The sequence below is a fragment of the Pyrgilauda ruficollis genome, unplaced genomic scaffold (genome assembly GCF_017590135.1).
Source record: "Pyrgilauda ruficollis isolate IOZ18807 unplaced genomic scaffold, ASM1759013v1 scaffold79, whole genome shotgun sequence".
In the NCBI taxonomy this organism is placed as follows: Eukaryota; Metazoa; Chordata; class Aves; order Passeriformes; family Passeridae; genus Pyrgilauda; species Pyrgilauda ruficollis.
This window is the reverse complement of record NW_024529821.1, coordinates 1,236,172-1,261,188: the sequence shown is the minus strand read 5'-3', so window position 1 is coordinate 1,261,188 and position 25,017 is coordinate 1,236,172. Positions and strand designations below refer to the sequence as shown.

Here is a 25,017-nt window from a genome sequence, read left to right as displayed (position 1 = left end):
CTCTACTATGTAGATCTTTAAGTCTGCCTTACTACTCAAAGTCTTTTCCTTTGGAAAACTGGATTTTTTTTTTCCCAAACAAATGGCAACATGAAAGTGAAACAACATTGAGAAGGTTTCCTGGCAAAAGCATGAGAACTGTATGTGATGAAAGCTTTCCTGTGCCTCTCACTCCTTCTTTGCTGCCTCTGCTTGAGAGGGTCTGCTCTACCCAGACTCCAGGACCACTCCTTCAAAGTGCATTAGTTACCAGGGAAAGCTGATACATTTTCAGTTATGTACATGAGTAAGAGGAATGAAACAATAAAGTACCACACAAGATTAAAATGTTTCTCTGCAAATTATCCCCTTATGTTTAAAAAAGAAGGCAAAAACCCCAATAACAAACACATTTCGGTGTCAAGCTATATTACTGTATTTGCCAGCTTGATGAAGCCCTAGTTCTAAATTTAAAAAAAAAGAAAAAAGAAAAAAGCAAATCCATTAAGGACAAACCAGGAAAAAGAAGACCTACTTGCAACCATTATGTGAAGAAATACAATCTATTTCTAATGAAAAAAAAAACCAAATGAAAGATTTTAACTGCTAACAACATATTTGACTTTACTGGAAGAACCTAATTCTTAGCATCTTCAGAATAACCCCTGGGGTAAACTCTCTAGGAGAAGGGCTTCATTTCATTCCACTTGTTAATAACTTCTGTGGCTACAGAGTATGCAAGGCATTCTGTTGATACACTGACAATACAGAGCAAAGCCTTTTCATTTACTGCTTACTTTTTTCAGCAATTAATGGAACCTTCTTCACTATTGCTGTTAAAAGCTGCTGGATGTTCTCCAAATATTCTATGCTGCAAGGGATAAAAAGAATCACAGTGAAGATTGCTGTTGGAAGCAATGAATCAGATTCAAAAGGTTTCAAAATCATTGCATGGTTTAAAGTCTTTAGCCTCAAGGCATTAAAAATAGCAGTGTGAGGATAAACTGTTACACCCCAAACCAGAGAAGGTATTTCAAACAGCCCTTCCTCTTGTCAAAGCGTCCACATCTGAAGCTGCATTTGTCAGGCTCAAGAAACTGAAGACAGGCTTGCAGAAAATCCCTGCATTATCTCGCAAGCTGCAACATTACTTTGAGGGGTAACTAGTGCAGGCTGTCCCCACAGGAAACATGGGAAACTTTGTATTTATGGGACTTGACTTAACCAGCCATAGGAACTGTATTTTCCAATAGTTATCTTATAACGAAGATAACTTTCAGTGTGTAGTCTCTTACACACACTCTCCATCAGGGTAGTGTCTGCAAGCATACACCAAGATAACAAAACTTTACAAAACACAGAGACAGGGAAGTTAGAGGAATCAAGAGCAGAAGAGACATCCTACACACTGCAAGAAATATGCAGAGAAAATTCTGCAGTCTGAGTTCTGATGAAAAAACACTAACAAGTACTTGCAAAAGCATCACAAACTAGGCACTGGATTTCACAGCATCCAGTGATGGAACACTCATTATTATTTAAGTCTAATTCTGAAGCAAAGCAGCCCTCATACTAAGCAATTACACAAGTATAAGAGCTTAACAAGACCTGAGGGTCCAGAAGGTGGACAGCTATTCTCATTTCAGATGCCCCTTTTCAGAGCTGCATTTCACTGGGTAGTGTGACCTGACTAAGGACACTCAATGGCAATGGGACTTATACAAGCAGAGGATGATAAAGAGATTTCAGCAGCTTGTGATTTTAACAAAGCCCAAAACAACTGCAAATCTTCAAATAATTTTTTCCCTTTCATGAACCGTGCATACAAATCCATTCACAAATAAAATGTTGCAACACTGTCTGAAACAAATGCCACCCAACAGGACTAGTACAGATACAGCAGTGTATGGGACAGATTTTATAATGTATTTCTAGGTCAAAGTAACACTACTGCATGCATCCCTAAAACCATCTCCATTCCCCCAGCACTTCAAAGATCAGAAATCCTTATAGAGAAATGAACAATTACTTGATAACGTAATTCCCAAGTTCAGAGCTCTCTTCTGTTTTAACTGCTGCTTGGCCTTCTTGGGTACCCACAGAACTGCAGTTTTGTCCTGATGAATCAGGCTCCATCTTAACTTCAAAGAAACAGAACACATTTTAAGACAAAAAGTACAGCCAGCTTGATAAAAGTACCAGACAGTCTTGTGAGACGAAAGGTCTTACATAACATCCCTTCATTTATTGTTTGCATTCTCATTGCCAAGCATGAACAAATTTGACTTTCAATTTTGCTGAAAGAGACCTACCAGAACATGCTCCCCCCACAAATCTCCACATGCTCACATCTCATTCTTGTCAGAAACCTGCATAATCAATTGCTGCTGTTTTGCATATGACTGCTTGATCTAAACTGAACTGCCTGGCCAATCTGCAAACAAAGAGCTGGATAGAAAGCTACCAAGTTTTAACAAGAACTGACATTTCAAAGTGACAACTTTTTTGAAGACACCACTGATTGTGACGTGAACTTTCTCACGTCTAGGACAAACTCTGGTGAGACAGAAGCAGTGAGAGATGTGCTGAACCCAAATAACCAGGCAGTCTGGTCAGGCAGCTGGGATGGAGAGAGACATGACTGAAGTGCCAGAACTGGACTTCAAGTGTGTCAACTCAGCCCCATGCTTTATTTGGGAAGGACTGTGTGTATCTCTTTCCTCACTGTGAGCACAGGGACACGTGTTGTCTGCATTTAGTGCTGCTGGAAAGCAACCTCAGTGCATCCGGCTGAGAACAGCAGGATCTGGGGCTGAATACTTGCTGCTCTATGAAGTTCTGCAAATATGGACTGAAACAAGGAGTGTTCAAGGTACTCCTTGTAGCTTTCTAGAACATTCTCCTTTTCTTCATACTTGTCCACGCTGTGGGATTTTTTTTAGGGGGAAGTCACTGTAAAATTCCTAGACCCCAGGTGTCATTTTAACTTGATTTAAACTCTATTAATGGAAATAAAGGAACCCACAGTCATGGAATCTACTTTAACAGTCAGGCTACTTGCATAAAGGAGCACCAGCTTTTTTTTAAACTACTTGTCTTATTAAGAAATCCCTTTTTACCTTTGGCAATGGATGCCGTGGAGGGACTTGCGACAACTGTACTTGCTGCTGTGACTGCTGAAACTGCTGAAACTTTGCTGGTAGAAAGTGACTGTAGCACTGGAGATGAATAGAAACAAAAAAAGGGAGGGGGGCAACAAAGAAGAAAATAAAATCAAATTTCATACACTTCGACAAATTAACATTTTCAGAAGCAACACACTCCTTTTGCAGCACAAAGTTTAGGGATGAATTCCTTGCTACAATTTCTTCTATCTCTACTTCCAGGGACCATGTATGCCAACAGTGACCAAGTGCTACCCTGTGTCAAAGGAGATTTTCAAACACCATCTGTCATCCTCCTCTGCCCTTTACCTTTGTTCATAGGCATGAGTATTGTCTGAACACCTCCAGAAGCTGTGTTTACACCGAGCTGTTTAAGCTGGCTGGGAACTGTCAGAACAGCCTGCTGTGGACTAGACTGATTTGAGTGGATTTTTAGCAACCCTGCAAGAAGAACGGAAGACAAAATGTTAAATAAAACACACCAGTTAGTTTATCTCCAGCTACTTCTCTCCCTTTCTGCTTGAAGCAGGATGGCATGTAACCTAGCACTGCCACCCTGTTAACAAGCCACAGCTGAGTGAGCTGTCAGGACGAGTTTCCACTGACACAAGTGATGGCTCAAATGCCGTAGTGCTGCACCACAATGCGCACATTCTTACATGCTGCACAGCACTCTGAGAGTTGTAAAGCAAATCTCCTCATTACCTAAGGAATCTTGAGCAAAAGTTGATGTAAGAAACCTTTCAACTGAAGCAGGCTCAGCAGAGTAAAACACTCTTGTCAGGACCAGACCTTGTGCTCAAGGCTGTGGTAAGCCAGTGAACTACAGCTCTGTTGTACTCACACAGCTGCTCTCAGGGAGGTATCCCAGTGCCTCTCACACCTCTGCAGTTCAGCTTAGCAGCATCCCCTGCAGCCAGCAGGGCACAATCAACCCTGTTCCAACTATGGGACAAGCCCAAGGCTGCTGTGCAGCAGGTCTACAAAGGACACACCCAAACTGAGTATTGTGATTCTCTGTGCAACATGCACTGAACACAGCTATAAGGATGGCTAATCAGGCTGGGAAGAACATTAGACTGAACTAAATCCCTGATTTTAGTCAAGGCCAAAAGAACAAGCAGAACATTCAGACATTAACAGCATTATCAATGGCAGCACTCAGTAACTTCAGGAGAAATCAGCACGACTCCAAGCTGTGCCACAATCCCACGGGTGAGGAGTGCTCATCACCGGTCTGCCAGCTCCCTCCTCCACAAGATGTCATCTCCTTCTGATAATACCCCAAGGCACCACAGCCAGCACTCTAACACTGTGGTTTGGGCCTGTGTCCATCCTTTCCACTGGTAAACTGGCTATTTTCCATGTAATTGTATTCAATCTGTAGCTAAGTTTTCTTCATATTGTGGAAATTTAGCAGGCTTCTATTTTAAAACATTGACAACTATAAACTTCTTCGTTTCACCACGACAATTTTGTAACTATGATTTGTTTTGACAATATTATTATTAGCAGTAGTGAAACACAGCTGCCTTCCAAGTACTAAACATGCAAGTTCTGGTGAAGATGTCTTGGTTTTTCTTGGTTTTTAAGGATGTCCAGCACTGGTCAGTTAGGCTTTCACCTCCAGGCAAGAAGGCTCACCTAGTGCTACCCATTCCTTTGTGTGGGACACACTGATGTGGCAGGGTAGGACAGCAAGGGCCCCAACAGCAAGGCTGTTAAAAAGGGACCTTTTCAACAAACCCTACCAGCCTGGTGGGTGGGAGACACTGCTTGATACAAATCAAGGGATCAAGGGGAAGTTTGAAATCCTCTTCAAAAAGTTGCCTTTAAAAACACAAATGTTCAGAATTTTAACAGTTCTGAGTTTGTTATTACATTGAAATAACTCTTTTATAGCCACTGTTCCTTCTGAGATTCTTGAAGAAAGAGGTTTTCACCATGAAGTCAATGCCTTGGGTTAAAAAAAATCCCCAAAACAAAATCTAGACAGCATTCTCACATATAAATGGGAGTTTTATTCTGAAAGCTATTTAGTATGGCTTATTTCCACAAAAAAAAAAAAAAAAATCCACCTTGCTGCTTTCCTTGCAAAGAGAAAAATACTGAATTGCTTCCTGCAGGATTCTGTCAGTCTTAGCAGTCTATGCTGTTTATTTTCAAGCTCTGGGTAAAATATACCCATGAGAAAAGAGAAGTTTAAGTCTGAGTAGAGAGGAAACAAGAAGAGCTGCTTCAAAAAGACACTGTCAGATGAGCTCAGTGTCACTTCTTTTCTCTTTTCTGTGTTTCTACTCTGCCTTCACTTCATAAGAAACCACTTCAAGTGAAGAGAACATGCCAGCAGGTAAATTACTCTAAACAAAAATTTCCAGTTTTAACTCATAACTCTCAGACCTGCTGTATTTGCCCTCCCTGACACACAACATGATGGAAATACAATAAAACTAAATAAGGAGAACTCCACTCCACACAAGGGCAGCCAATTTTTATTACCTCATTTTTATTAACTTGAGTGATCCAGATCCAGCCTAGTTCACTGTACTTAATGAATTTTGACTTCAAAGGCTCCAGTTCCCTCTAATCAACATTTCTCTCCTTTTCAATCCCAACAGAGCAGATGCAAAGCCTCGGAGACAAATTCTGCTCATTCTCTGCATACAGTGGAGTTTCACTTTCACAAACTAATCAAGTTTGTACCATGATACCAGCAGTACCAGTAGTACATGATAGTGACACACTCTGCTCCTGATGGGCAAAATGCATCTTCCAGTGAAAACCTGGCACGAAAACTAAAATCCCTCTCCAATACCAAAGGGCAACTTCTGCTGTTATTTGTATCAGAAACAGTCAATGCCAAAAGGATGCTGAATTATTAGAAATTTCCTTGGCTAAGCCAAAAATTATGCTAGTAAGGTGTCTTAGAAAGCACGACTTGCACTCTCTCGCAGATACAAGTGACTAAATTCTTCCATTTACAGTGAAGACATGTACAGAACTCACACCTGGATTCTAACTTTCTCTGGGAAAGGTGTGAAGGGAGTTTAATACCTGATACTGTAGCTTTTCCTGTCACAGGTGTTGCTGTAGTCATCAAGGAAGCAACACTTACAACACTGGAAGTCGCAGTCTTATTCACTACTGAAGAAGTAGACTGGCTCTGGCTTACACAGATCTGGTGCTGCTGTCCAGGTGTCTTTGCTGCAGGAGTTCCAGAAGATGATGAACTGGAAGCTGCATTATCTGTTTGCTGCAGAGGCAAATAAATGACAGAGAGAGGCAAATAAGAGGGAATAAGAGGCAGAGAGGGATAACAAATCCTTCTTCATGTCACAGTTGATTCAAAAATAAGCACAACAGGGTAATATAAGTAATAAAAGCAACAAACACAAATTTTTATCTATCAATTGTTAGGAAGCAACAGATTCTTGAGCTCACACCCAAAGCCCACAAACGATGGTACATACAGAATGGAGGCTGTGGCAGGATGGCATCAACTCTCCACAGGTATTTGGGAGGCACAGATTAGGGGCTTATAGAAATAAACCGGCCCAGAGTGAATTCCACACTCTTTACTGCGCTGCCCCCTCCCCTCTCCATGCACTGCAGCTCCACTCCACGTGGACAGCCTGCACCAACTGCACCCACTCACAGGGCATTCACTTTAGGAGCACAGACATTGTGTGTCCTGCCTCCCTCCGTGCCAGAGCAGCTCCTTGCCAGGCTGCAGTGCCACAGTGCCCTGGGGTGGAGAGCAGTGACAGCCTCAGCACACAGCCAGGGCCAGCAGGCACTGCCAGCCCCCAGCACCTGCTGCCAGCAGTGCCTGAGCACTGGGCAGGGCCTGTGCCCTCAGCAGCACCCACGGGCTGCTTAGAGCTCTTGGTAAGGGAACAGCAGTCCCACCTGCAAGCTGAGAGCACTACAGGGAGGAAAGCAGTACAAGTCCTCTCCTGGGGCTGTTGTGGCAAGACTGCAATCACTGCATTACAGAACACTGGCAGTGCTGTTTCTCACCTGGGCCACTCCATTTGTGGGGAGGGCCACGGCAGGAGCAGCAGCCGTGGTGATGACACCTCCTGACACTCTCAGCACAGTGGTGCCAGGTTTGGAGAGCTGGGATGAGGCAGGCACTGATTTTATAGACCCATCTGATATTTTCACCAGTGATGTCTGTCCACTGGATGTAGCCTTTGAGAAAGAATGCAGCATAAGGAAAACAGAGTATTAGTTAGGGTTTTAAATTATTTTAAAAACCCAAATCAAAACAGAATAACAACAACAAAACGAACAAGAGAAATGCTTTTTATATTATCAGAAAATATTCTCAAAATACTTTTGAAAAAATCAAATTCTGGCAATAATTGCTGGAACAAAATTATCACCTCAGAAATCAACTTTGTAAGTGTTGACTTTGCAAATATATGTCTACCAGACTTGAATTTTGGATAATCAATTGCAAGTACTCTTAGGGCATTTGAATTTCATAGACTACTTGGTACTTTTTAAAAGAAGGATCTCTGAGAGGTACCAAACCCAAAGATTTTTAAGAGCTTTAGCAGGTGACCCATTTCTAAAGTTCAAGTATTTAACTACATTTTTGCACCTGACTATTCACTTTTCCAATTCCATTTCACTGAGAATCCCAGAGCCCATTTACAAAGCAGCAAACCCAAGCTTACACAGATGGCAAGCTGACTCCCTCTGAGAAGAGAAAGCTGGAAATCTGTAGTGTGATGAAAGTAAGCCTTTGTGTGCTTTCCTCATTGTGGTACAGCCAGCACCACAATTGTACAAAACCCCACATCAAACCAACTATGAAAGGAAAAGCTCTCAATAATGTGTTGCTGTGGTTCCTGCACTTTATCTGACAAAACTAGTAAGAGAGAAACACATCAGCTGCACATTACCTGTGTAAACAGAGCTGTTTTCTGTCCAGTTATGACTTTTAGGGCTTGACCTTGTGTGGAAGATGCTCCAACTCCTACACTGCCCTGAACAACTGATGCTGGAGTCAGCTGCTTCCCAGAGCCCTGGGGTGAAGGCTGGCCAACCAGAAAGGTGCCCTGCTCCAGAAAGAAATCAGGGAGGTCAGCACTTTGAAACACAGTTATGAGTCAAGAGAAATTTAGGAGTGTCAGATAAAAGCAGGACTAACAGATAAAAGCTTGTGGCTATAACGTAGCCACAACAACATTTCATCTTCTGAAACAAGGCACTGCTAACTGCAGTGGATGCTCCTGAGCTGAACGCAGCCTTCTTGCTGCAGAACACCTTCTGATGGAAGCAAAGTGGAGAAAAGTCAAATTGGATCCAGACACCAGAGTCCCAGGATGTTTCACATTCTACAGAACCACAGGACAGCCACTAAACACCTCTGCAGCCTGAAATGCCAATGTGCTTCCACTGAGACGTGCCACTGACCTGGGGTGTCTGCTTCAGGATGTATGATGTGTAGGTGAGGTGCTGTGACAAGTTACTGCTTGTGCTTTGGGTTCCACCTCCTCCTCCTCCTCCCCCACTATTTGTAGAAGAACCAGACTGAAGACCTGTAAAGAGGAAAAGACTTGACCCTTTGGTAATCAGACAGTGCCAGCTGCTAAAGCACCCCTGCATATACAAGTACTTGAAAAGACTGCCAGACGTGGTGCCACGTGTTTTGCAGTAATGTTATTGCTCAGTAAAGAAGAGTTCAGCTGTGCTGCTGTGCTCTCTTACAGCTCAGCTAATGCCACGAACAAGAGGAGCTGTTGGGGAGATAAGGAGGGCGGTGGGCAAGCAAAGCTCATTTCAGGCTGTATTGAACTTTCTATGAAATGAAAATGCTGTCCAATAAAAGAACAATCTTTTCATCACTCTTTTGCAGGTTTAGGGATCTCCAGCAAAAGCTCTGGAAACACTCTGTATCTCACTGGCTTCTTAATTTTAGTTTCACTGGCCATCAATGCAATTTTGTTAACATAATAACAGATCATGGATACTAAGCAGTAGTAATTTGCAGTGCCACTTTGTATTGCTCTGTCTCCAGAAGGAACAGCCTGAACAGTGACTTTTGCAGTCTCTCATCAAGAAACAAGGGTAAAAAAAAGTACTCATGGCTCTGTCATAAACATCACAAGTATTTGATCTTCCTTGCTGCCAATGAGTTTATCAAAGTGGGACTGCCTCAGCTGCAGGTATTACACTGGGAGTATCATTCACAGGCCTATCAACCAAAAAAACCATTTCTGCATTGAGCATGAAAAGCAGTTTCCCTGAGAACAAAAGCCATTTGTGAGATCTCAGCCTTAAAAAACACCACATATGGGTTGTTGTGAACAAAGAAAACCTATCCCATTACTGATTTCCACAGCACCAGGATGCTTTCTAGCAAAAATGCCAAACATATTAATTATGCAGTGATTACATTATTTAACTCATTAGATTTCCCTGCAAGACTAACTAGCATTATTTGTGGCTCTCAGTATGGCTCCTTGGGGTATCAGCAGCAGTTTTCCTTTCCCAGAAGGGTTCTTGCTGTTGGTGGTGAGGTACAGCTTGGTGCCTGGTGGTAAGTTTGCCAAGTTTGCCAGGTTGGTGGCTGGTAACTGCAGTGTAGCCATCACTAGAAAGAGAGAATAAAAAGGAATAAACCAGCTGCTTGCAGAAAGTAGTATGCACTGAAATCTGCACAGGATGCAAGTACTCAGTGACATGCAACCAGCCCTCAGTAATCCCTACTTAGCTGCTCTAACTGCAGATTAACTCCACCATCAATGCACAGACACTTTTTTTAATAGGTCTGGAAAAAATCTCTCTGTGTGCAGTCCCACTTGTGGCTGCAGGCCGAAAACAGCAGAGTCATGGGGTCTGCAGCCTTCCTGCAGCCCCAGGCACCACGCAGCAGCTTTCCAACAGCCCAGAGCCCCAGCCTGGGCTCAGCTAAAGCAGCTGTGTGCACATGCACACAGGGGGCTTCTGCCCGTACTCCTGTACCTGTAAGCTCTGGGGAAGATGTGGGGATGAAATAGGGACACTTTGGCTCTGGCTGGCTGGATTCATGGGGAAAGGACCATAATGCCAGGCCAAAATGCGAGACCTGGCTCCATGAAAGTCTGCACATTCCCCAGTGTATCCATCTGGTCTCCACTCTCAGAACACTGCATGTTTTAAAGCACTTGTGCTCCCTCTTCCCCCTTATAGATAATGAATTAACATTTTCTTTATTATTAATCTCAGCCTGAATTTTCCAGAGAGCTCTCTACTCACTTCCAAGTTTTTCAATCACACACAGTTATTTTGCAGCTGAATACATCATTAGAGACCCATCACTAGCTATTAACAGGGTGTAAAATCACTCTACCTGAGCCTTGAGATGTACTTTTCAGAGCCCCTGTGGAAGAAACTTGCGCCTTGGTTATAGTCTGCACGGGCTGAGCCACAATTGTCCCTCCACCTCCACTGACGATGGCTTTGGCTACACCTTGAGTCACAACCTGCTTGGAGCCAACAGCCTTTGCCACCGAGGAGCCGGACTTTGCCACAAGGATCTGGCCACCACTGATGGCCACCGCTTGTTTCACCGTCGACTGCAGCGCAGAACCAACGGGAACGCCAACAACCTGCAACAAACAGGGATGGGATGGGATGGGATGGGGCCCTGCTGGCCACAGCATCCTGGGAATCCTGGCTGGCACACCACCCCCTGCTCCAGACATTGCAGGACGTGCCTGGTCACGAACAGAAGCTCTTCATTCAGGAACAAAATTAAATCGGCAAGAGGCCAATCCCAAGTAAAACGATAAACTGTTAAACCCAGCCAGGATCTCAGCGCAACCACAAAAGATTAAGTTCATTCAAATCACAAGGCAATTCCTTTTTTTCTGATTTATAAGCAATGGCTTAATTCCAGCTGAAGATAAAGCTTGCCTTGGTGAATTAAAGAGATACAGAAATTCAGTTTCAACACATCCATGGGAACAGATTCCCTGGGAAAACTACGGCCTCAAAGCAGAACCCATAAAGTGCTTCAATTTTATGTGTTACTGGTAACTGCAGTGGAACATGAGTTTTTGCATACCTGTTTAAACAGGCAAGAAAGGCAGCAAAAAGAACAAGGAAATGTTGGAAATGCAAAAAAAGTATTTACTTATGCAAACGTGGCCCTTCTGTATGTAATCTCTAGTGCCTGGCACATCATTTGACTCTGTCCACAATGGAAAGAGGCAAGAATGGAGACAATTTCTGACACATCTGTCATCTTGCCACTGCACCGTGCCTTCTCAGAAGCTGTGTCACTCCTGGCAAAGCAGGACTGCATTGGCATGACTCCTACAGTAAAATGCTTGAGTTGCCACTCAAGTAGGACTGCTTTCACCTAATCCTAGCTCTGGCTCAGCCTCCACCTCTCCCTCTTTGTGCTGTTCTCTTGTGTTGCAGGCCTGCACACACAGGAAAGAATTCACCTTCTCTTATGGAAAGACCTGGATGAGTTTCAGCAAGAGCTGCTGATGGCAGCCAGTGTTCTGGGTTGACAGCCCAAAAGCACCTGCACCCCACTGTTGCAATGGCTTAGACAGAAGTGGGCAGTGTCCCTGTACACAAGAAAATGCAACAGTGCCTGCTCAGCCTGCTCCCTTCCCAAGCACTACAGGGAAGCAGGACACGAGCCACTCTGCACACAGGAGCCCAGCTACCCACGGTGCTGCCACCTGGGAGCGAGGCATGAGCAACCCTGCTCCCCTGGGAGAAGCACCAAGGGCTGCAGTAACACCACGAGACAGCACCCCAGAGATGCCCACGTGTGATTGTTTCTGGGGTCCCCAGGACAGAGGAGGAATTGATGAATCTGACTCCATGTTGTTAGAAGGATATCATATCATACCATATCATATATCATATCATGCTATACTAAAACTATACTAAAGATAGAGAAAGGATATAGACATAAGGCTAGAAAGAATGATAACGAAAACCCATGACTCCTGCCAGAGTCCTGACACAGCTGGACAGTGATTGGTCATTAAGTTAAAACAATTCACATGAAACCAATCAAACAACCACCTGTTGGATAAACAATCTCCAAACCACATTCCAAAGCAGCAAAACACAGGAGCAGCGATCAGATAATATTGTTTTCATTTTTCTCTGAGGCTTCTCAGCTTCCCAGGAGGGAAATCCTGGCGAAGGGATTTTTCAGAAAATATGACAGTGACACCCAGGTGCCCCTTACCTTGGACTGCACGGTCCCCTCGCCGGCGCTCACGGTGGGTTTCTGCGGGGACAGGGCCAGCATGTGGCTGCCCTTGACGGTGACGTACTGCTGCACCGAGGGCTGCGCCGCGCCCGCCGCCGGCACCGCCGCCTGCTGCGGCAGCTCCCCGGGCTCCTGCTTGATTATCACCTGGGCAAGGGCAGCACACAGTCACAAGGACAGCAAACACCTTGGATGCCTGAAGATTTTAGCTTTTCTATTTTTCAGATCCTGTACCGCATTAGTGCATAGCTCCAAACTCCATATAAAGTGTTATTTAACTGTCTTCACATTTTGGTCAGACAAAACAATTCCTCTGGGCCTGGGAACCCAAGGACATCCTACAGCCTCAGGCCTCAAAAAGTATAAATAAAAGTGAATCTGGGGAGAGCAAACTGGGGGTAAATGACTTCATTAGCTGAAGCTGTAATTGGAGAATTAACCCCTGATGTGTAAATGGACCTAACTTATAACTGTCTGAAAATCTGGTGCCCATTGTCCAGCTTGGGTGCAGCCTCTGGGAGGCTTTGGCTGCCCAAGGTGTGGCTGTTTGAAGGCCTTTAATAAATACCCACTTTATTCTCTGAATCTTGTCTAGCCTGTGCTTTAGGGAGCCACTCCAAGGCATCGCCTTCAGCCACTGAAGATGGCTGTGGAGCAGCCTGTCTGCAGGGAAGGCGAGGCACACTCTGAACTCAAGATGTGGTGCTCACCACCACAGGGACTCTAACTCGGCTTCAAGTGAGGGCTGCTCCCACACAGCAGTGGAGTGGTGTGACAAACTGACATAGTGACAAAGCAGTCCTGGAAATTACAGTCACAGCAACTGCTGGTAGGGTTACAAGTACCACTCATCCTGACAAGGGACTTGGGCAGACCTGACTTCTTCAGGCCCTGCATCTCCACGTGGAGCCACGACACTTTAAAGTTTCAAATTTATGTTCTGAACCTGTTTTTTATGTCTGTCCTGGAATGTTACAACCAGCAGCTATAGACACTGTAAATGATTATAGCTGACATACACACATTCTCTTGCGTGTGTTTTATGTTTCCCCTACACCTAACCTCTAAGGGCAGCGACACAAAAAAAGCTTCTTTAGGGGCTTTTTTTCCTGTGAGACTGTTGTAAGTACTGTAAATGGTAGGAAGCATTCTTTCATCTTTTACTTGGATCACCTAACATTGACAGAAACAATTCTATATTCCATGTGGTAGTATTTAAGGAAACACAGCCAGAAGCAGCAACATCTGAGATTCACTAATCACTGCTACAATTTTTTAAGAAGCTCCTGACAGATCTATTGCAGTTTACTTCTGCTGCATCCCATTAAAAACAGCTTTCAAAATATCAGCTGGAACACCACAGTGATGCAAAAAAGAACCCCAGAAAGGACAGAAGAGGTGATAAAAGGCAAGATTTCAGGTACAGCAGAGCCACAGGGAAAGAAAACAACATTTTTGAGAGATGCTACAGAGCCCTTAGCAGCAAGATACATTGCTTCAAGTAAGAGTTTCACAAGCACTGAAGTTCCATGGTTTGTGGCACAAGTCAGCAGGAAATGGCACTACTGGGCTGCCTGCCCCAGCACAAAGTCAGGAAGGAAGGATACCTTTGTAAAAGCTCCCAGTCCTCCAGTGACCGACTTGGGGCTTTGCACCTTGGAATGACTCCCAATGGGACAAAGGGGTGGCATGGTGGCAAAAAGAGAATCCTCCTGCTGCAAATAAAAACACATGGTGCAAAAATCAGTGATATGTCCAATAAGAGAAATAAAACAAGTGACTGCTAATAAAGGGCACTGGACAGGCCAAATTACCCATAAAAATAGGACATTTCCAAAAATCAGTCAACACTTGAGTAAAAGGAGTCTAACTTTCTTAATATAACCCACAAAACAAATTTTAGATGGAAAGTTACATCTCCAACAGCAGTAACTGTATCTTACCATGTCATACACAGGCAAAAATATTGACTGATGTTCTCTGAACAATTTTTTATATGAATGTATTTCACATAAAATTTAAATAGGCTGAGGGGGCATCTTATCAATCAAATACCTGCTAGGAAGGTGTAATAAAGGTCAAGCCAGACAACACTCAACAGTATCCCATGCAAGGACTGAGTCAATGGGCACAAACTGAAATACAGGAAATAAGGAAAACCCTGTTGTTGATGGTGATCAAACAGAGTAACAGGTTGGTTGGAGAGGCTGGGGACTCTTCAGCCTTGAAGATACTCAAAACACAACTGGACACATTCCCAAGGAACCTACTCTGCTTTGATTTGGAGTTGTTGATCTCCAGAGGTCTCTGCCTCAATCATTTTGTGATTCCATACACAATCTCTGACAGTTTCTGCTAAGAAGAAACAAGTTATGGAGGGGAAAATTCTTCTTCCAGAGGAGTTCATGCTCTCCTCTAACTGGAACAATGCAGTGGCACACAATCCTTCCAGACAGAACTCACCATTTAAAAGAAACAACAAACGTTAGGTAAAAAACATTTTGCCATCTGCACTTGGCATTTCTGGGTCTGAGGCCAGCAGAGAAGACAAGAGCATTTAAGGGAGTTTGTTACAGTGCAATTGCTCTCTTTTACAATCAGTGTGAACCCCAAAGGCATGGTTTTACCATCACCTGGCCCCTCCTTGGGTTGGATCATGAGCAGAAATCAGGCCCTGCAATTCCTGGCATCTTCCTGGTACTGACACATGTTAGTCAAACATTAGTTTTCACACAGGTTGGGTGTCTGCTCTGGGTCACCACACAGCTGCACAACTGCTGGCAAATGGGAGGTGTGAACACAAGGCTAGAGCCTCTCCACAGCACCTACATTTGAGACTGGCCGCAGAAATACAGCCTGAAGTCATTAAAATAAATACAAAAAACTAGCACACAGTGAAGAGATGGAAAGTGGTGAGTTATGCACAACCTGTAATATCCCACTGAACTATCAGGCACACTCTTCTCTTTAAAGAAACCTTAAAATTACAGCTTTTCCACCAACCAGAAGACATATATCAAATAACATTTCCATTTACAGAAGTATGACTTCTATGAGTTTTTAAAAATATCTTCAGTTTTTAACATTGCCCTGGAAACAGAGAATTCAGCTGTTACTAAAAATGTGTGCCTACTTTGACTCACTGAAAACTTTTCAGAAAAAACTGTCCCAAATCAGTGAAAAATAAAGAATAATGAACTATTTTCAACATAGTTAAGTGAAATCCATCTGAGCACACAGGTTTTTAAAATCTGACTGCCAGCTGCATACCTGACACTGGAAATGCCACTCCAAATGAACTGCTTCAGACAAGTCCGCTACACCTTTTCCTCAGCAGACATAGGAAGGATCTCAGGTCTAAATGTGAAGTGATTTATTCTCTGCAGGCTGACTGGCAAGCCTTCCCTCAGCATATCCTGCTTTAATACTGAGGCTTGGAGACAGGGAATGCTCCTGTTTCCAGCAGCACACCCACCAGCTGCTTTCAGAGCCTTGCTGACGCCACTTCCCTGCCAGAAATATCATCCCTAGCACAAGATGAGGGGAAGATTTTATGTGAGACAGTTCAGCTCTGTACCTTTTGGGCTTTGCAGATCAGAAGCATGAACTGTATTTATTGCTGTTTGTTTACACATCCAAATGTTACTCCAGTGTTTACACAAACATTTTTCTAAACCCAGGCAGTTGTAAAACCACTACATGAGTTATTTTCAGGCTGCTTGGAACAGCTGCTGTACAAAAATAATGAACAGAGTGAAGGTTTTGAGGTAGGCATCTCTGGTTTAATCATGCTCTGTGACTAACAAAGTGAAGAAGATCAAAGGCAGCTACAGAAGAGCTTTCTTTGAAAGATAAAATGTTTGGGGAACTATGCCCTCCATGGATTTCCTTGCAGAGAAGTAGAAGTGGCTTTAAGAGATATGCAGGCAAGCCTAGTTAGAGCTGCATGAAGTGACACTATCATCTTGTATAACCACCATGTTCTCCTGTGGCTCCATCTGTTACACACTAAACCTTCACAGGAAATGACAATCCAAGAACTTGCCTGAAGTGCAGAATTTTTAATGCTAAAAAAACCCATTTAATAGAAAGCTGGACTTTAAAAGGGAAGTACACACCTAATGAGAACATTACCTTGACAGCTGAGGTGCCAAAACTGCTCCCATGGGTCTTTGACACAGGAGATCCAGTCCCGTGAGAGGTCTGACAGACACTGCTCAGTTTGCTGGTTGGGCTCCCTGCACAGCAGGAAATAAAGCAGATGCTGGGTGAGGGCTGGGAGCAGGGCCACTACACACATGAAATCTCTTCTAGCAAGGAACAAGGCATTTCATTTCATCTGCATTCTGCATCAGGTACATCAGCAGGAACCAACACGGGCACAAAACAGATCCACCACCGAATTTCCACCTGCAGGAACCACGCCCCAGAGAAGGTGCTGTCCACCCACTGCTCTGTGCTGCAAGCAGATGGTCAGGAACCCTCCTGGCTGCTGAGGATATCAGCTACGGGTGCAACTATGAAACTGGGACAGGTGCAAAGTCCTCTGCTGCCCAGAAGCCTCCTGAACCCACACTAGCCTTGGACACTGGCATGGAGGAAGGCCTGGAGAGGGAAGGAAAAGAAACACCACAAAAGGAGGGAGACAAAGTGAGGAGTAACAAGGGCAAAGGACAGAGTGAGGAAGGTAAAGAAAGAAACATAAACAAGGAATGAAGGCATAGAGTCCTCTGTGGCAGATGCTCTTGCAAAATTATCAGACTCACACATGTGCCACAGCACTCTCCTGACCCCAACATGGATGGGGGTCCAGTGGTAAACTTACCCTGCATTATCAGCATGTGCACAAGACTGCCCCTCAGCAGCCCTGTGACTGCTGCTGTTGGGCTGGCTTGGCAGTTTTGTTTGTTCAAGAGACACCAAAGCCACGGATTACACACATGAAAGCAAAAAACCAGTGTCTCAAAGTTGTACTATAATCCACACTTGAGTTTAGAAGTAAACGAGCAGCCACTTCTGAGATTTAAGGGCTTTGGGAAGGCTGGCTTTCACAGAGAATGAAGATCTCACCCCTTTTGTTAAATACAGTCTGCAGCCTTATGAAAAGTGCCCCAGTGACTTTTTCTGTAATACACATTATGCTCAATCCAGCCTGGCTGCTGTTGCCAAAAGTCAGTTCCACACACTCTCCTGCACCCTCACACAGGGTCTGCTGATCAGGATCCCACAACAAAGTTGTTTGGGGAGGGGAAGGTACCAATTTTCTGCTCTGCCACTGCTGTGATCTGACTTGTGCAGGATACAGGGGAGGCACAGCAGTGCAGGGAGGGAGAGGCAGCAAGCAGTCCCTGCCAGGTCACTCTGTACTTCTGCCCTGTGGTGGGAAACTGCAGCTTCAACAATAACTGCACCAACACTTGTACATCCCAACAATCTGGTGCATCTGCACATCCTATCCTCCAGGTACAAACCTCTATTAGAACCCAAAAGTTATCCAAACCATGATAAACCACTTAGGCAGAGGAGACAGTCAGGCTGGAGATGAAGAAACAGAAAAAAAGAGGAAGAAATCCCCCAACCAATCAAAAAAAAAAAAAAAAAAAAAAAAAAAAAAAAAAAAAAAAACCCAAAAAACCCCCAAACAAAAAAAAAAAAAAAAAAAAAAAAAAAAAACAAAAAAACAAAAACAACCCAATTAATCAAACCCTATTGGTGAAACAGCATCAGTGTTACCAAGAAAGTCCAAAACATACTTAAAAGAATTCAGATACAGCTACATAATTCCTACCAATTACTCTACTAATTCCCTCTGTGATGAAGTTAAAATGAATGTGACAGCCGTGTTCCCTCAGATAAAGGGAGGAAGAAGCATCAGTAAAAAGAATTTTTGTGTTTTCCAACCACGGAAATGATTTGTGTTTCATGGATGCTGCACTCCCTCACTTGGCCCTGGGCATCCTGCTGAGATGCTGGGAAGCACACACATACACAAACAAGTGTGTTTTAAAATAAGACAGCAGTTCTTGGCCATTTATCACAACAAATAAATGACTTCTGAGGACCTTTCCTCCACCCCAACACAAACATTACTGACTGACTCCTCTATCCATCACCTGTGTCCTGCAGTTCAGCCCTCCTTGTGAACCCAGGCTTTTTTCACCACTGAGGGAATCCAGTTAAGAGAAATCCAAACCAGCTGGATTGGACCAGGCGGAAGCTGAGAGCAGTAACAAAATCCAGCACGGCTGTTCTCCTGGTAACCAGGATCTCTGCATTTTAACACAACCACTGTGCCCCACACTGACCTAAGACTGATCTGCCAGCCACTGCAGCCTGTCCATGCTCTTTGCCACACCCACACCAGCACTGTCACCCAAGCACTGTGCACTCTTTCTGTCTCAAGCTGTGCACCACGGTCTGCATCACTTTCTCCCCTTCCATTGTCACCTGAAAAGAACAGGCTCTCTTTGAAGAGGTGTCTGTGAGTTGAGTTTGGCTTCACACTGTGCTGCTTCCTAGAGGAAGCACGCTCAAGCCTGAGATACCCTCAGGCAGGCACACAGGCCAGCTGTGCAAACCAACACCTTCCCCTTTCTCTTCTGAGCACTGCTCCATCTCCATGAGCTCAAACGCTGCAGTGGAACTGATCATTCTGAAGAGAGAACAAACCTGAACAGGTAGGACTAAGCCACTGCCCTCTGTGGTCACACTACACACCTGTGCTTGTGGCTGCTGCTCCAACCGTCTGTCCAGGCTTGTCCACAATAAGATAGGGGTTATTGAGGACTGAGCTGGCAGAGCCTTGCTTCATGTGCACCGGAGTGGACGTTGGGGTACGAGGTAGCGGAGATGGACTAGGGGTCGATATTGGAGAACCTTAAGAAAAAGAGTCCAATGCTTCTAGCTTGTAAGTGTTGTCAGAACAAAAACATGGCAATAGTAGTACTTTTGAAAATGGCTTAGAAAAGGAGAGGTTTTTGAAGATGCATTTCCCAGCCTGAGTGAGGTCACAGGACTTGGAGAAGGAAAGAGACAGAAGGAAAAGGCACACAATGCACTATGGCTCATAGCTACCCTGGACATGCTCTGCCTACCAGGACAAGCAGGGCTCAAAGGTAACTTGGGAAGCCATCTGGTCCACCCCTAAATCCTGAGGGCTATTACCTACATCATTCTCACTGCCAAGACCAAGGAGATGGAGAAAGGGAGCTGAGCTGTCTTGCCCTTCTGCAGCCCAAGGTACAGGCACTGAAGAGTGGGAGTTCCCCTAAAAAAGCTGTGTGGAACAGCCTCAGGCAGCAGGAACACTCAGGTCCCTTCACTGCTCTGGTCCCTTCACTGCTCTCACTACAGCAGAAACCCTGGAAATCAGTCTATGAAATGGGCAGCTTCTGGGTAACATGGCCAGGAGAGAGAGAAACTAGAGAAGAAAAAAGCTGCATGAAGAGGTAAACAAGAAATTCAGAGAAAAGGACTGGCAAGGAAGTGATCAGAGAAAAGAGACAGCAGCAAACACCAAGCTTCCCCTACGTTTTACCCTACTTTCTTGACAGTTATTGACAGTTAGAACATAAATGGTTATCAAATAAAATCTTATAAACTGCTTTGAAATCTCAAAGGGGTAACCCTTCTCAGCAGACAGCAGAACTTTAGAAAAATGTTTAGCAGGGAAACATTCAAATAGCAAACACCAACAAAGAATAGTCCAAGGACTTTAGGAAAGATAGCATGGCCCCCTAATTCCTGCCTTCTAGAAAGCTTTGGGAAAAGATCAAGAGAAGAGCTTATAAAGAGAGAATAAAGCACTTGGCACAGGTTCAAGTGTAAATTAACCTGAGTAAAGTTTTAGGATGTCAAGGAACAATATTGACATTTAATTTAAAAAAAAAAAAAAACAAAAAAAACAAAACCAAAATCAAAACAAAATCACAAACCAGACACACTTTAAGAAAATTATGTGTGAGCATATCACCAGAAATCACACGTACTGACAGCTGCTGCCTTATCCTCTCTACCCTGAACACCAGAAAATGAAGAGCTGCAACAGGTCACCTTGCAGCTTCTCAGCATGTGCCATGGTGAGCTGTACATTAACACTTTCTGATGTAAAACATCATCCAGTGACTGGCATCACACCCAGGCAGGGAAGGGACCACCAGTGAAATAAGCAAAGCAGCACTTTGGCCATGTTTGGTTCAAAAGCTGTCACACTGCCCACTGTGGCCAGCTGGCAATTTAATCCAACACAAGGTGGACTTTTGGAAGACAAAGACCAAAGCTGCTCCATCTGATGCAATATGGCAAGCACAAGAGGGTCTATTTGAGTCTACAAGGTTAAAACTAATTTGCCCAGTAATCAAAGAAAAGATTCTTCTTCATCCATCCCAGCTGTATGAAAGCAATGGGGAGAAGAATGGACTCTTCCCACACACAAAATATTCCACATGGAAGATGTGTATTGGCCTGGGCTTTTCTGTGGGTAACAGTCCATTTCAAGACTATCTATTTCACACTTAAAAGCATTCAAGAATAGGGAGAGAACAGCTCTCATCATCCTTTTCATCTGTTGTGAACCATTTCACACCTGTATTTCTTTTCATTGAGCATTAAGAAGTGTGCTTAGCTCCTTCTTCTAGAGTTTCCTACTGTCTGATGCTCAAAGATTGGCAGAAAATCAAGGGAAGGACACAGAACAAGTCCAACTGGTTCACTCTCTTGTTTTCCAGGGGGAGGCACTCTGGTAAGTAAACTAACATTCACCTGATACAATCTTGCAACTCATGGTGATAGGCTGGAAGGATTTTCCTGGTGACTCTGCAGGGCTTGGACTCTGACCTTGAGGCACTATTTTACAGCTAGCTGCAATGGGTTGAAAGGCTGAATTTCCATGAGAGCCAAAGGCAACTTTCTGTGTGGCTAACTTGGTGGGAGTCCGTTCTATGGCGGATGGCAGGGAATAAAACGCGGCATGTCTTTCGGTTTCAGCACTCCCAGAGAATCCTGATCAAAACAGGGAAAAGAACAGAAATACTGCTTAGGCTGACACATCTGATTCCTTACTGTGCTCCTCTACACAAGCATAACTCAGGTATGACAAACACGTTCTTGAAGGAAGGAAGGAAAAAGCAACTGGTGGGAAGCGTTGAACAGGGAGAGAGTGAGGGAGGGGATTGCTCCTGCACAGGCCTGTTGGATCTGCTGGACAAGAAGAATAAAATGATTCCATGCACAGCCTGTCCAGCCACTTCTTACACATTTCCTTGGAATGCCCTTCCACTGACCAAAAGCTGCTGCTAGTCCCAAGTGTCCTTGATTAGGGCTGCACAGGACCAAGGTTGCATCTCCTTTGCAAAGAATCTCGAAGTGCATTTTTTGGAGTAAGAGCTCAAAGAGATCAGAGACTGCCTTTTGAGCTGGGCTGTGGAATCCACTTTATTTGGTGCTCAAGGAGCTCAATTAACCTGGAGCTGCTGAGAGAAGCCACTGCCTGTAGTGTAAAAAGGAGGTAGGTTTACTTCCTTCCTGTTGGCTGTAGCACTGTTCACTTAAAGATGCTACAAATATTCCTGTTTGAATAAAAAATCTCTGTGTTTAAAATGTGGTTGTGTTTGTCCTTTTTTGGCCACAAGAAAAGACCACATTTAAACAGCAGACATCCTTCTTGCTGAGCCTGAACAGCACCAATGGCACCACAGAACCTATCAGGAAGTACAGCCATGCATGGCACCAGCTTACAGCCACTCCTTGAACACAGGAATGTGGGAATAGATCAAGAAAACCATCAGACCATGCACCACTATTTTGCAATTTAACGTGGCTGTGTTCAGAAAGTTTCTCACACTAGAGTGTAACACACACCTTTGTATCTCAGCCCAGTTAAACAAGGGTTCCAGAAAACAAGGCCAAATGCCACCAGAGGCACAGCTCTTCCTATCTGGCACAAACTACAAATCCTACAGTGTGCCCATGGGGCCAGCACTGCCTGTTCCAGGCAATCCAAGTGATCCTAAGACCTCAGCTGCTGCCCCACTGTCATGGATCTTGACTTTCCTGATCTCTCATGGGAAGGGGAGAATAAGTCCGAGGGTGCAGAGATGCCATTGCCCCTTAGACAGACACACACAACTTCTTCAGTCTCTATTTTCCACAGGACAGTAATTACAGATACCTAGGGATTTTTGCTCCCTCATAGTCACCTCATGTTAGGTACTAACATATATAACTGAACACACCACTAGACCAATTCCTGAAATGCATACACAGTCCCCAAAACATCCAGAAACCTAAAACCTCCTCTGAAAATAGTCTGCCAAAGCCAAAACTGCAAGTGCAATTCAACCACCTTTTTTCCAACTGCATCCACTTTTCCTTATTCATTATGTTTTAGCAAAATAGAGCCTGTTCAACAAACTTCAGATTAAAAAACCCAAACAAAACCAAAACAAAGTCCAAAACCAAATAATCTATAACAACTTCCGAACCACACTTCAGAGCACATTAAGGAAAATATGATCTGGGGTGAGCAACAAGCAGGTAGCACCAGCAACCTTTAAGGCATAAGAGCAATTAAGAGGAGGTATCCAGCAGAGCCGAAGTTCCAAGAACTTGCATTTCACCAACACTCATTTGCTTTACCTTTGTCCACAGAAGCATCTGGGCTGGAGTCCCTCAACTGTTTAATTGGTGAAGAAGCTTTGACTGGTGCTGGGATACTCAGTGGCAGTGATAAAGATGTAGGAGCATCAGAAAGGTCAGACTCTGAAGACTGGGAGAAGAGATACTCCTCACCAAGGGAATGCCTGTGCAGCTCCACATCCACTACCTTCCAAAAACAGGAGACAGGACATTAGTATTTGGTAGCTTGGCAAAAATATAAAAAGCAAAACCAACCCCACCTTTTTATTTTAATGCCTAAAAACCTCTCCCTTTGTTTCCCCCACCTCTAAATAACATTTCCATTCATTTAAGGGACATTTCCTGAAAGTCCAGCAGTACCCGAGCTACGAGAAAAATCTCGCAACATTGAACTCGCACAGTAAAACAGCAAGTCTTGGTCCATGGGGAAATCTGAACTGTAAACACTGAAGGATTTTGGAGCCCAGCTCTAATAAAGTACTGCACACCTCTGTAGGGACAGGCACAAAACTGAAGCCTGCCTTCTCTGGTAAGGCCTTGAGAAACACACCACATGATCTACTCTTCAAAAGTGTTCTTTAGTAACAGTAGACATTTCACATTAATGCTTTCTCCACAAACTGAAAGGCTGAAGTAATGCAATTTAACCATAAAGATTCACTACAGTACAACAAGGGGAAAACAATATCAAGAAAACTTTAGAAATTTAGCAAACTATGGGTTATTAATTTATTTATTTCAAGAGTTCATTTTCCATTAAAGTCCTGAATCTTGACAGATACAGAAACTTTGAAGTACTTAATATACTGCAAAATTTCAACAGAATAGTTGGGTGATCCCTTGAACTTAAATTCTTTATGTGCAAGCTCTGCAGCAGATCAGAATGCAAATCAGAACATTTTGTACCAAAAGCTTCACAAAGCAACAAAATTTAAAGCTCCAGTACAAGCCAGGTTCTTTCTGAAGGAAGAGCTGGAAAGTCTCCCCTGAACCAAAGTTGTCATGAAAAGTGACAAGGTGTCATAATCCTTTCATTCAACAAGAGAGCAAAATCTACATTCTAGAAATTGTGAAACCAAATGGGTCTGACCCTGTGCTTAGTCCCATGCATCTTTTTTTTTTAAAACATTTTTAAGGGAATCAAATCCATCCCACAACCCTCTGACTCACCGTTTCTGCACCAAGTGTCTGCAGGCCTGTGTAGGTCCTGTCCAGCTGGAAAAGACAATACAATGTATTAGCCAGGGCAAATCACTGTATTAGCTAGAATTTACAACACAAATTGTGTGAAAGAAGTCTCAAACTATGTGAGTTGAGCAGCAGTGCATCCAATATTTTGAGGCCATAAGGTCAGAAATCTGTGTGCTCTGATAAGTGCCCTCCCTCTCTTCTGCAAAAAATCACCCATGACCCAAGGCCCAGACTAAAGGGGAAAGGAGCAAAAAAGTTGAAGGAAATGAGATTGTTGAGGGAATATTTCCATCTAAGAGGAGACCTCAAGCAGTGTCCTTTTTTATTCTTTATTCCATCAGGAATAAGGAAATATATAAAACAAGGAAATAATAATGAGAAAAACTCAGAGTTTTCAACTGACCAGCACAAAGGCTGTGTTTACACTATAGTTTTTGATTAAGTAAGTGTTCACACCAAGCCATCAGCTGATAAACAGGCATAACATCCCAGAGGCACCTGTTAAGACACTGTAGAAGCAGCTGGCTTTGAGAGGTGTAGGATGTGGCAGAGCTCAGGGGCACATGGGGTGCCAGGCACAGAGGAGGGCTCAGCTCACTCTACATCCTCACAGCAGCCACAGGCTCGGAGTGAGAACAGCAGGATTTGCTGATCTGAGCTCCTGTGGGCCATGGACTGGCTCAGTTTTCTTCTGCAGGCTGAGTTTCCCTCACTGTCCATCACAGTGTTAATAACTTTTCCCCAAGTCACATTTCCCCTAATATTTTAATTTTTAATAATTTTTAATTTTACTCACCATCTGCATTAAAT

General features: G+C 43.9%; 1 protein-coding gene across 6 annotated transcripts in view; it reads right to left on the bottom strand.

Moving 5' to 3' along the window:
* The window catches only part of YEATS2 (YEATS domain containing 2), a 48,752-nt gene that overhangs the window by 10,376 nt on the left and 13,359 nt on the right, over window positions 1-25,017 (bottom strand). For 2 of the 6 annotated variants that reach the window (XM_041486900.1, XM_041486905.1), the window contains 17 exons: window positions 24,187-24,231; window positions 23,017-23,203; window positions 21,142-21,381; window positions 19,099-19,257; window positions 16,516-16,619; window positions 13,989-14,096; window positions 12,358-12,528; window positions 10,489-10,747; window positions 9,589-9,750; window positions 8,571-8,695; window positions 8,057-8,212; window positions 7,164-7,337; window positions 6,198-6,396; window positions 3,453-3,584; window positions 3,099-3,197; window positions 2,009-2,120; window positions 777-850 (listed from right to left, as the gene is read on the bottom strand). In XM_041486900.1, coding sequence (XP_041342834.1) covers window positions 777-850; window positions 2,009-2,120; window positions 3,099-3,197; window positions 3,453-3,584; window positions 6,198-6,396; window positions 7,164-7,337; window positions 8,057-8,212; window positions 8,571-8,695; window positions 9,589-9,750; window positions 10,489-10,747; window positions 12,358-12,528; window positions 13,989-14,096; window positions 16,516-16,619; window positions 19,099-19,257; window positions 21,142-21,381; window positions 23,017-23,203; window positions 24,187-24,231 — 2,506 coding nt within the window. Of the gene's footprint in view, window positions 1-776; window positions 851-2,008; window positions 2,121-3,098; window positions 3,198-3,452; window positions 3,585-6,197; window positions 6,397-7,163; window positions 7,338-8,056; window positions 8,213-8,570; window positions 8,696-9,588; window positions 9,751-10,488; window positions 10,748-12,357; window positions 12,529-13,988; window positions 14,097-16,515; window positions 16,620-19,098; window positions 19,258-21,141; window positions 21,382-23,016; window positions 23,204-24,186; window positions 24,232-25,017 lie in introns of those variants that run through there. The other 4 variants (XR_005956813.1, XM_041486902.1, XM_041486903.1 and 1 more) reach the window with 4 other exon arrangements.